At 32.9% G+C, this 13336-nt stretch overlaps 1 protein-coding gene across 1 annotated transcript in view; it reads left to right on the top strand.

The window, feature by feature from the left end:
* The window catches only part of LOC125503256 (protein bowel-like), a 35471-nt gene extending 22406 nt beyond the window's left edge, over positions 1-13065 (top strand). Inside the window, exons 5-7 of the mRNA XM_048663309.1 lie at positions 8723-9061; positions 11227-11461; positions 11712-13065. Of these exons, the coding sequence (XP_048519266.1) occupies positions 8723-9061; positions 11227-11461; positions 11712-12362 (1225 nt within the window). The 3' untranslated portion in view covers positions 12363-13065. The remainder of the gene's footprint in view (positions 1-8722; positions 9062-11226; positions 11462-11711) is intronic.
* Positions 13066-13336: the final 271 nt, after the last annotated feature.

The raw sequence follows: 13336 nt of genomic DNA, 5'->3' as shown, positions 1-13336 counted from the left end.
TTTTCTTAATTAATAATTGACCGCTTCATTAAAAGTAAACTCTGATTTACAACCATCGAAACAAAGATTACTTTTTCCATCGACTCAACTAACCGTTCAATTTATGCAAATTGTATATTGACTTGATTATGAGCCCATGCACGGTGGCAGGAAGCTAATTTCCGAAACAATCTACAAAACATACGCATCATGCTCCCGTGATTTTTTACACACTTGATTATATGTTAATCAGCCATGTCTCGTAATTTATTTTTACGGTCAGTGCGGACGTTATCGTGATTTCGCTACAAAATGGTCTTTAGCTAAGCACAAAACGTTATAGATGATGTCAAATTATGCAACGTTTTGTTTTCAGTCTCGGTTAAATTATTAATTGAACACTGCAATGACAGAGGCAAAGCTGCTTGCAAACAGCAGCTTGGAATATCATACATTGTCACGATAGATTAGATAAAACACGTTTTGTTTTCTCGTATTTTAATAATGAAAGTGCAACTGAGCAACTGGATTTTTGTAGCCAGTTGAGGAGAATATCTCAAAAACTCAAAGTACAAATATTATTAAGGCTCAATTTTGAGCTTCAACGTTTACCTTCACATAGCAACAGTCTTTCATAAATATATTGTAAAGATATCAATTTGTAAACGAACCGTTGCCCCAAATGGCATAACTAATTTGCTTGATTAATATTTTATTCAAATTTCATCCGCATGTTAAAGTAACACGATATGATATAAAGTTGAACTCCAAGATATTAAGTGATTGATACATCGATCCAAATAGAAGTGTATTTGAAAATGAAAAATAAAAAAGTTTAGCTGAGTTAGGTCGGGTCTCAGATAATCGTTGGATGGCGCGCCGCATTCTTCAGCGTCTTAACCGGAGCAATCCTCGGTGCCTTGAGATTATATCGAAACCGGCTGCAGCTTTTCCCATTTTAATCCTCTCCAACTTATTCATACTGAGGTTCATACAATATATTACTCTTACTTAACCATCTTCTTTTATTAAGATACTCTGATGTATGTGAGTAGGCGGCGTTCTAGTGGCAACATCAGCAAAGCGAATAGAAATATTTCGTATATGTCTTTGGTAGTTGTTTGGTATCTACTTAATATTAAAATTAATCTTATGGTTCGATTTTGATGATTCTTGCTTTAAGGGATTCCGAAAATTTTTAATACACAAACTTATTTCACATTTAAAAAATGTTCTTTTATGTTTGGCTTAACCCCTAAGCTCAATATGCTCTATAATAAGTAAAGTATGTCAACTGGTCTTAAAAAACTTCAAAAAATTATTTATTTACAAACATCTTCATTAAAAATATCGGATATTGATTTTACTTGAAAAAGAATTCGATGCGGCATTCTTTATGTACATAATTATAAGAATTAACAAACTTTTGTTTTACCAAAATCGTTTGTTAAGTTTGAGAAACGCCGAAACCTTGGCCCAAGAAAAATAACGTCCTTATTTTCTGCCACTATCTATTGACTAACAAACCGAAGAACCTAAATAGGCATCTTTTACCATTTATAATCACGGTCCCTACTAAACCACAACATCAATCATCAATAATTTTTTTATGTATCTATTTAATTTTTTTACGTATAAAATAGTTAATTTTATTCTCTCTTAAAACAGTCATATTATTATTATATATTGAATTAAAATTTTCATTAATAAATTTTAATAGCTTTTTAGAAGAGATGGAAAACGTTGTACCTGAGTGATACTCGCATGTAAAGCCGCAGTTTTTCATCTCAAATTTATGAGATGAAAGCTTATAACAGCGACGTTGCTTTAGTGTTAAACATGCAATCCCTTTAAGGCAAAGATTTAATAAAAATACGTAAGTATATAATTTATGAGAGAAAATACCCTTTCTGGACATTATGACCAATATTAGCAACTAAAGACAATCTATCAACATCAATTAAGTACATACTAGAAATTTGTTTGATGTTGAAAGCTAAAAAATGGTGGCATAGACAAAACCATCACAAATCTCTGAAAATAATTGCATACATAATATTAGAAGCCTTAGCTTATAGTCCACAAAATAGCTACATGTTAGGCTAATTTCAAATCAACTACCTAGAATTTAAAGTTAACGTTCAAATTTGTTTTTTACCCAAATGACTTAACTTGCCTTTAAACTGGCAGGGTTCTCGTTAACCTCCTGCCCAGACGTTAGACGTATCATATGTTGCTTACATTCTAAATGAAATATGAATTTGTATTACGATATTCCCACTATTTGAATATTTATTCACTAGATTGTACGTTTTATCTATAAATCAATGCTTGCCTCTCAAATTTTTGTTCAGCAGATGCTCTTCAATATACGGTAAAAGATCCTTCTGGCAGAAGATCAATACTTCATGTTCACCAAAATGTGAATTTTGTGTATATACTTATGCAAACTTATTCGGAACTACAAGAAATTGAATTCAGTCTTTTATTGCCGCTCTATAATTTTAGCTCAGCTTTTGATAAGCCAACATATGAAATATATTCTGCCAAGCTTAATTGTTCTCGTACCGGTTATTACACTCTCAATCGACCGAGAGTATTATAATTTTTATGTAGATAGTTTAAGAGTTTATGTTGGCTATTTAAGATATTGCCTGATAAATTGGTAGGCAAATATCGAAATTCTTTGATATGGTTTAATGGGGGAATTAGGTAGCCAATCTAATCTGAATGGTGTTCAAATAAACTGTTTCTATTACTATTTATGGGTTATAAAATCAACGCATTTGCATAGTTATCGGAGTAACTGTAAACGTTTATTTTTGTTGCTAAAATTCGATGAAAACACTTGAAAAACAGTTTAATTAATAAATTCTACACATACAAGAAAATTCAAGTTTAGCAAGAACGAATGCAGAAAAATTGAATTAGTTTATTTTATTTTTCTATTGTTATACACTTTAAGAAATAGCTTTTGGCTTTTACATGTTTTGATAAATTTATTTTTGTTCGTTTTAATGCTCGTTTAGGTTTTTGATCTCCATTCTCCCTTGCCTTTTATTAAGAACATGGAAGCATTTACTTTTTTAGAAAGTCAAGTCCATAATTTCGGAAATTCTGTAATATGTGTGTTTCGTTAGATGACAGAAGCCACTTAATATTGAAATAAGAACTTTAAGTGTGTACTAAAGCAAAGTTGATAATGAGTAACAAAAACAAAACGTGCAAAAAGTATAAAAATAACGTTTTCAAAGAATATACAAAATATGTTTTGGTCAAGGGATTTTGGTTTGATACAATTGTTAGTTAATCCAACAAATAATTAAATTATAATTTGAATGTTTATGTTTTTTTTGGTAGGTATTACCTCTATCAGTATTCAGAATGCTTCATTTTGCCTATTTTAGAACAGTAAATTAAAATCGTGTTTAACTACTGTAATTATTGTCAGATTTAGTTCAATAGTTCACAAACGAAAAACATGAAAAAAATAATAATTTAGTTATCGCAAATGTAAAGTAGGTATGTACAGTTCGGATACTAAGAGCTGAAAGTATCAAGCTAAAGAATGCAAATACGATCTTAAACGGTCGGTTAGAACACGAAATGGCATATTAAAATATTACACTAGAAGGAATTATTTAATAAAACCGGATGTTTATGTCTAAACTTAACATCGCCAATTATATTCAAACTTCTCACTTATATTTACTGAATAAAATTGCTATACTAATTTATAAGCTCTCAATTTTCTATGGAAGAACTTAAATAAAAAAGCAATTATCAGTAAAATCTAAAGATTATTTAGAAAATAACAGCAAATACTGCATAGAAAAAGCACTAAAGAAGGCAAAAGCGAATAGAAATCGTATTTCTATTTAATAACACAATTAGGTACTTCTAATGTGTATTTACGGCTGACATTGTAACAATTTTTCAAAATTTTACAAGAAAAAGTTTTTTTCGAAAAAGAAAACTAGTTTTCGAAATTTACAATTTCCCACTTGATAACAATTTAAAACAGCCAGTGGCGATGCCTTGAAGATATTGGCCAAACATAGGCATATTAACTGATGTAGGTCGACAGTTGAACAAAATAATTTTTGCAAAAGGAAAATTATTGAATAAATCACGTTTCGCTCCTTTTAGGTCAGATCGACACGATTTATGCGCTCAGCTGCCATGAAATCGAGTCTGACTATGCATTATGCTAAATTTTTACAACACTCAAATGCCTGGATCGAAAGGAACCCAAGAAATTTGTTAATATATTTTACTTGATTGGATTCTTTGTGGCTGTTTAATAATTCTTAGTAAAACTATCTCAACCGTTTGGATTACCGATATCTATTAAAGCAGGTATTGTGTTAGTTGGGCCCATTTTCATAAATGCTGCACATTCTAGTTGGTATATTTTAAGAAGCTGATCAGATTATTTTGCAAAGCAATTGATTAAAAATGAATTCCATATAAGTAGCATACAAGGTGAAGTGGCGTTCATGCTGAATAATGCATTTTCTATGTTCGAGAAATATATTAGAACATTTTCAGCCATTTAATTGCTGCGATTGAGTAACATTTCATTATTACACCTTAGTTTTTTACTTCAACTTGATTAGATCACCTTCTAGGCTTGGCAATTTTGCATATTACAAACTTACTCATACAATTAATGTGCAATGCTAATTTCCTAGTCTTATTGCGTTATTTTGGTCGTGAGTGAAAAGCGAAAAGCGTCTTCTGGATTTCTAAAGATGTTGGCTTTTGGTCTTGCTAGTAAAATAGTTTCTACGTGGTCTACAGCCAAATCTAGATAATGTGTTATCAGCTGTTGGGTGCATCTTATACCCACTCTTCTTATCTTTTACAAATGTCTTATATTTGCTGCCGTTTTAGCCGATAGTCCTCTTCATACATGTTTCTGTTTTATTTTGAAATAATTTCTTGTCTTTTCAGTATAAAAGGAGATCGATTTTTTCTCATTGTTTAAAGCATTTCAGAAGAACTCTCAACAGTTTCAGTGAGAAGCTTTTCTCTCTATTATTGACCGCTCTAAAAAGCTTTCACGAGCGAGAGTGACTTGCATTTGCATCATTTATTAGCTTCACTTCAAGATTCAAAGGAATCAAATTTGAATATGCAGCATTTCATCAAATGCACCAAACTCGTTTTCCAAGAAATTCCACACTCGTCGTTAATTGGCAATAATGAAGCCACTGCAGTTCGCACGATAAACAGCGGTGGTTGCATGCGACTAAATATAAAATAAACTGATTTGGTAGTATAATTAGGCCGAAGAAACATAAAAATAATTTCGGAATGGTTTGTTTTTAAGTCGGACCTGCCATAACTTATGGAAGACGCCGCCGCAAAAAAATGCCGTTCTTGAGAAATATCAGACAACCTGGAAAATATTTTGATGAGACTGAAGCACGCGACCTTTTCTGCGAAAACGTTTGGTTCTTCAACTAATTAATTTAACTTAATTACTTCATTTTAATTCAACGATATTAAGTTACCCCAAATAGAAAAGGTTTTGATCATTTCCACCTTATACTCGCGTAACTTTTGATTTGCGTGGAAAAAAAAGTTGAAACATCTTACAACTTATAGCAAAATATTGACTAATACTCAAATAAATATTTGGTGGTAATCCTGAATTTTGTAATCCTAGCATGATTAAATTGAATTCTGTCTTGTACAATATTATATGAATATTTGCTGAAGAGAGAGAAACCGACTCTCACATTTGAACCAAACAAGTCGAGAGTAATGGATTTTGGTTTTGAAGGCAATAAATCAAGCGGGCTTATCTTTAAAATATCTTTTCTGGGCTGGAGATACGACTGCATATAATTAGTTCAGGGATGGGAGTGTAAAGGTAAGAGATATTCTTATCTAGCAGACTATTGTCTGGTTATTATTTGATCTATTTATATTATTTCAATAGCGATAAGATCCGAAGTTGTGGAGAATAGCTCCGATGTTAATATGACACCAAATAGATATTCACCTATATGGTGGCTGTGCAACTTCAAGTGCAGTAAAGGAACATGATATGTTTATATATCAAGCAATCGCTTATTTCAGTCTGGTGAAGAATTTGAAAATAATGAACTGAAACTTTACTGCTGAACATCGCTTTTTGGAACAAAAGATTTGCTGGATTCCAATGCTACAAAAATAGAGCAATCAGCTTAATGAATTACCTATTTATTAAACAAAACGAATTCCAGTGCCTTCAGAACGAACTATTAATTTTCTCATTATAACAACCGTGACAATTAGATTTCGCTCGGACTTGATGGTTTTTCCTATTACGTTTTCACTTACATACTGCGGAGTATTTGTTAAATTACATGGTCATTGTGTTCCGAGAATATCAATCTTAAGTTATTTTCTATATTTTATCGGTTAGCTTAATAACAATTAATAACGATCAAATTTAGTTTAATAATTGATTTAGTTTAATTTAGTACCAGTTTCTTAGTTAGTCGGTTAGAAGTTAGAAGGCATTAATTACAAGACTCTTAGAGTCCATAATGTATATTTATATAAACGATATTTGCATACTTGAAACGAACAAAAACACGAGATCGAGTGTTAATCACAGCATTTATTGTATATGCCTAGATATGAACTGAACTAGCTCCTAAGCTAGTTGCATTGTTTTCGCTTAATGAGCTGTAAGTAAAATAACTGGAAATGAAGTGTTAATAATTGGTTATCCTCAGCTCACGAATACTCTTGCATTGGGCTGAATATTTCATGCATGAACTTGCACCTTTGCGACTCGTTATGCAAAAATCTAAAGACTTTTAAGTATTTAACTTGGGGAAGGTCTTGGATATGGATAACAGCTATGTATGGGTGTAATTATAAAGCTAAATTGTCGGCTGTTTAAAAATTTTTGCAGATTAAAATGTATTTTGTAAAAGTAGCAGGGGTTTGGATAAAATTATTTTTGTTACTACTTTGATCAAATGGCATTTCCAGCAAAAAATTACAAAAATCTAAGAACCTGTCCAAACTTTCTAAGTACACATCGATGAAAGTTTGTCATACTCGCAAATATCATCAAAAAGTAACGCATTTGTCCAAATCTGATCTTAAACTAATCTCGTGATTAATAAACAGTTTGTGTAAATTGTTCGTTCATTAAAAATAATGAGAACTTTTAAGAACAGCTTTCTATTTAACCTAAATGTTTCCAATTTTTGATTCAAAGATTGATCATATTTTTCAAAGATCAAACCTTTCATACAGTCTTATAGTAATTTAGGAATTGCAATGTAGTCGTCATTTTGGATGATTTTTATTTAGTGTTTACTAAAAAATTTATTTGATGATCATACATCTGTGAAATTCTTCTAGTATCCTAAGCTAAATCAATGCTCACAAGTCTTACAACCATAAAGCACTTAACATCTCCAATATACCAACCATTAACTACGCAACTTTTTACAGCCCRGTTCACAAAAAGCCAATAAAAAAAGTCTAAAAGCATTTTTGACGGTTTATAGAGGTGTTGGAACTAATGCACGTCATTAAAGCCATTAATTTGACCTGAAATTCGAATCTGATAATGCCATAGTGGAATTATTCTTCGAAATATATGAAGCGAAACTGGTTCGGGTAAAGGAATTCTCGGCTTGAAGCAGGATACATTTTGCTTGGTCCATTTCATTAAACTCTGCTAAATTAAATTATACTGCTTATTTTCACCGAAAGTCGTTTTTTAATTTACGTTTAATGTTTCAATAAAATTTAACGGATTAGATTAGCTAGTAAAACAATTTTGGGAAAGTCATCACTCATTTTTCTACATATATTTTTTATATCAGATACTTTCCAGAAAAATTTGCAAGATACTTTTCAAAATTAGAGATTGACAACAATGTTTATTTATTGCGAAAACGGATATCGACCCGATCGGTCTTTCGGCCCTTTAAAGCATGCTTAGTTCGACTTCGACTGTTTTCTGTTCTTTTGGTGATTGCTGTTCTGATACTTGGTTACGTGTTAAAGACTTTTTGAGTTTTTTTGCCCACGGCAGTTCATCGGTTTTTTACGGTTAATTATCTTCTTTTTGTTCAGATACTTATTAACCCTTAGCTGTTATTGTTAGGGAATCTGCTTCAATGTGGAGCCTTGAGAAAATAGATGCAATTTTTCATATATCTGGAATGGTGTTCGTTGTAATATAGTTGTTCAATTGCTTTCGGATAAGTTATGCGTTTCTGTAATTAGGCATTTTACCATTTTAATTGCTATTTAGTGTTTTCCAGGATCTGTGTTTTTGCAGTGATTTTATTACTTATTCTAGTGCTTGTTTGTTGGCTTATGGTGTTGGGGTTGTAGGTGTAGAAGAACCAGAATTTGATTTCCTGCGTCTATCGAGTTTTGAATGTTGGACGGCTAAATGCTCGGTTCCACTCCGATTCTGCAAACTTCCTGAGCTCATTTGAGCTTTATTACTCAGTATCATGTCTTTGCATAACTTGCATTCATTAATAATTTTTGCAGTTCTGTCGAAATGGAGATTGGAAGGGGTCTCTTAAAATTCTTATCCATTTCGTTATATTCATTTATATGCCACTCCTCATACTCTTATATACCTGAGCAAGTGTAAATTTTACATCACTTATACAATAACTTTTGGCTGATTCCCTAACCTTCACCTATTATTACTATTGGATTTTTCAGACATGCATTATCTAATATTTATAATGTTTTGTTTCAGATACATTCACTCAAAGGAGAAACCATTCAAATGCAACGAATGTGGAAAAGGATTCTGCCAATCCAGGACGCTGGCAGTGCACAAAGTCCTCCACATGGATCAATCTCCTCACAAATGCCAAGTGTGTTCCAGATCATTCAATCAAAGATCAAACCTAAAAACACATCTATTGACGCATACCGATCACAAACCATACGAATGTAACAGTTGTGGAAAAGTCTTTCGACGGAACTGCGATCTGAGACGTCATGCTTTAACACATGCCGTAGGAGATGTTATTCCTGAGGAACTAGAAGGTCCTTTGGATGGGGAACGAGAGAAAATGTCACCCAGACCTAGGTGMGAGATTCCCTTGTAATTATGTCTAGATCTAGAGCTTAWGTACAGAGAGTAAATAAAAAGTTAAATTATTTGCAAGAGTTACACACATTTTTACTGAAAAGTGGTTAATGCCACATGCAAATATTTTCCAATATTTTGTTCACATTATAACACATATTTCATGTGCAAAGTCAACACTATTAATCAAATCTATTTGTTCAGATAGTTCTTCTACACATATTCAAAGTCTTCAAGCACTTGTTATTCTTCAATAGTCTGGATGTTTTGCCTTTTTTTTGCCTATTAAACCGTTAACATTTTGGTTGTTTCTTGCATAGGCATTGTCTTCCTTTTAATCGCCCGATTCTTTATCACTTTTTTTTTCTTTGGAATACTTTCCTTGACAACTCCTGTTTCTTCGATTTGCTTTTCAACGACATTTTCTGGTTCTTCGAGAATTTTTTACATCACAGATAATGTGGCTTCGGGTCTCCTGCCTTCTTGATTGACACAGCGATCTCCTTCTGAAGAATGAAGAATACCTTGTTCCACAACTTGTATCTTTGTCTTGTTCATATAATTTCTTAACTACTTCTTATATTGTGGTGTCCAGTTTCTTACCTTCTTTCTCAGGGTAATTATTTTGGTTGATTAAGGTTTGTCAACTTTCCGCTTTTAAGTCGCGCGTTTGCCACTTTCTTTTTAAGAATACGTTGTTCTAATACAGCTGGTTTTTTTATTTGCTCTGGTAATTCTTCTACAACATATTCTGGTTGATCACTCTCTTGTTCTTTAATGATTATTGTGGTTTCTGGCCATTTGCCTTCTTCTTGAACCGTTACAATAATTTTTCCGACTACTGTAGCTTTTTCGATATTCACCTTAATATTCAGACTTTTCATCAATTTTCGTTTCTTCATTGATATTGACGCCTCCGGTTCCTTACCTTCTTGCTCTATAGTGACTAACTGACGGGTGAATCGATGTCTGGTTGAGCGCAATTTTCCCTTAATCCAAAATGCACAAATTCTCGAATACTCATTAGATTAGAGAATTTATTTATCTACAAAACGCTGTTGAAAGTTCCCAAATCGCAGCCAAATTCAATGAGTTAGAATGAAAACACGGAGTCGATGAATGTACGGTGCAGTTGAAACTTTAAGTTTCCCGGAAAAGCGGCAAAAAATACGGCAGAGAATTACGAAAAATTGGTTTTCTTAGAGGATTGCTTTGTCCACAAAATAGTTTTCAAATTTTTGAAATCGCAAGCAAAGTCAGTGACTTACAAAAAAAGAGTGAGTCGACGTATGGTTGGGCACAGCCTAAACTTCAACCATAGATTTTCTCGAATAATTTTCCAGAACACAAAATGTACAAATGTACAGCTTTAATTAAGGAATGTAATTGTCTTGAGTCGATGAATGTTCGGTGCAGTTGAAACTTTAAGTTTTCCAGACAAGTGAGAAAAAATACGGCAGAGAATTACGAAAAACTGGTTTCCTTAGGGCATTGATTTGTCTATAAAATAGTTTTCAAATTTTTAAAATCGCAGCCAAAGTTAGTGAGTTACGAAAGAAAGAGTGAGTCGATGTATGGTTCGGCGCAGTCTAAACTTCAACCGCAGATTTTCTCGAATTATTTCCCTGAACACAAAATGTACAAAGAACAGTTTTAATTAGGGAATTGAATTGTCTTCAAAACGCTTTTGGAAGTTCCAAAACCGCAGCAAAATTCAATGAGTTCAAATGAAAACACGGAGTCGATGAATGTTCGGTGCAGTTGAAACTTTAAGTTTTCCAGACAAGCGGGAAAAAATAAGGCAGAGAACTACGAAAAACTGGTTTCCTTAGGGGATTGATTTGTCCACAAAATAGTTTTCAAATCGCTCATTTCTGTTGTTTCTTGTTTGTCACGTTCCTTCTTTTTTATCGCTCGTTTCTTGATTATTTTTTGACACTATATCTCGGAATGTATTAACTTTCAGATAAGACAAATTTGCCTGAAACGCAATATTTTGGCCTAAACAATATGTCAGTGAATTTTTCTACATTAGTTGAGGAGCATCCTGTATATCTCACATTTAAAATCATTAAACTTTCCAATACCATTAATGTAGATCACGAATAATCAATCGTAACTTTTTCATCATCAAACTTATGTTTAAGTCTATCATGATTTTTCAGGTCGCCTTCACAAGAATCCAGGGATGGTTCTATAAGAGTGTGTTCGCCAACACCAGAACGAACCCATTGCCATGAGCCCAGATCCAGTGACTCACCGTACACGATGAGGCCTTCAATGGACAAAATGGATTATTCACATGATATGGACGATGAAGATGATGATGATGATGACGATCCCGAAATAGATCCAGGACAAGAGGACTGCCCGGAAATTAGCCACGAGTTGGAGCAGAATGTACGTAGCAAATCATGTTGATATTGTTTTATGGAAAAGAAGATGCTTCCTTTTTTATATTATAAATCGATAAGAACTAATTCATACATAACTTATGTAGATTTTTTAAAATGGCTGGGAATAAATGTAAATCAGAAAACGTCCCCAAGTACACAACTCTTTTAAAACGCATCAAGTTATTACTGAATTGTTATTAATTTCACTTAAAACTAAAAAATTAAAATGTAATAACATTATTTTTTTATTGCAGATGTCAATTAGATCTCCTCCTCCACCAATGCCACAGCTTCAAATTCGCAGAGATCTTCTAGCCAAACCTAGTACTATAACAAGTAAAGCCATTGAATCAGCTTCAATTCAATCGCCTTTTTCTGGTATAAGAAAGCGGGCTTACGACCAAGATAGGCCAAGTTGCTCTTCAAGTTTTATGGGTTCACCCAGACCTCCAGTGGGCTCTCCAAGGCCTCCAATGAGCTCACCGAGACCCAGAACGCCCGCAAGCTATAGCCATTCTAGACCTCTGAGTCCTCCAATGAAACTGCGCATGGGAGTCGTTGGTATGGGTGGTATGAATCATCCTGCCTACCCTCAGAATCTGAGCATGCCCCATATCATAAACATGCAGGTTTCATCTTCTAGTGGGATTTTGAAACCTCCTGATGGAGTTTCAAGTTACACGAATATATCGCCTGCTATGCCAATTATGTGTATGCCAGGTCTGTCAAAAGCTACTCATTCTGCAGGGCAAGTTTCTCCTAATAGCACACCGAGTGATTTGAGTATGAAGAAAGTTGAAAGTGAGAATAATGCTGTAGCTCCTCCGGTTGTTGCCCCCGCTGTTCAAAGGCCACCACCTCCAAAGAAAACTGGATTTACAATAGCAGATATTATGAGTAGATAGAGGTTGAGAAAACCGTTTGAAGTTTTTTGCATATTGATGCACTTATTTAAGTGAAAATAACAATAAAGTTCTCGTAGTAAGTCTTCTTTTTTGGCAATATTCATTATTTTGTACCAGAATAGAATACATTTACGTTCCTTTTTAATCACGATTTAAACAATTAGTTCAATTATCATAGATTGTAGATTTTTTTATACAAAGGGACCATTAGGTACTCGCAATGTTATTGTACATATTTTTTGCTCATAGGTTGAACATATGTAAATTACATGTTTTCAGAGCCGATGTCTGATTTCAGGCAGTGCTTTTGTGTTGTGTTATTGCTCGCTTTAATTTATGAATAAACTGCTATAATCACCTGTACGTTTAGTTATATTGGATATTTGATTAGAAGTTTGTATAAGGTCAGATCTGTAAATTTATGTTATGTGGAATAAGATTTTGTATAGAGAATTTGTATGTAGTATTTTTTAAGATTAGGTATAATATTATGTTCGACACTTAAATAGATTATTGTAACCTAAGTTAGAGTAATGAAATAAACGCAATATAATTTTAAAAGATCTCTTTGCATTGTTGACAAGAAATTATATTCAGATTTTCGGTTCAATATTACTATAGCTCCGTCGTTTCGGTAAAATAAGAGTAAAGAAACTACTTGGAACATGTAATACACAGTGGTGAAATAAAAGAATTAATTAGATTCTTGTAGTTTGACTTTTTCGTTATCAATTAGCGCTAATATCAATAGCTTACAGTTCTACATGTGTAAACGTGAACATTTTGAAGAAAATATTAAATTAATTTATAATAATATTTTTTGATAACACCGTACAATTTAAATTGAATGTTTCAGGAAAAGTTTAACGGCTCTATTTCTATTAAAGACCAAAGCTTAGATTAATACGAATATTAATTAAAATGTGAAGGTAATTTGCAATTATGATGCAGCAATTACTAGACCTTATTAACCT

This window comes from Dendroctonus ponderosae, unplaced genomic scaffold, assembly GCF_020466585.1.
Source record: "Dendroctonus ponderosae isolate FM_Combo_2020 unplaced genomic scaffold, Dpon_F_20191213v2 Dpon_F_20191213_151, whole genome shotgun sequence".
Classification (NCBI taxonomy): domain Eukaryota; kingdom Metazoa; phylum Arthropoda; class Insecta; order Coleoptera; family Curculionidae; genus Dendroctonus; species Dendroctonus ponderosae.
This window is presented reverse-complemented; position numbering and strand designations above follow the sequence as displayed.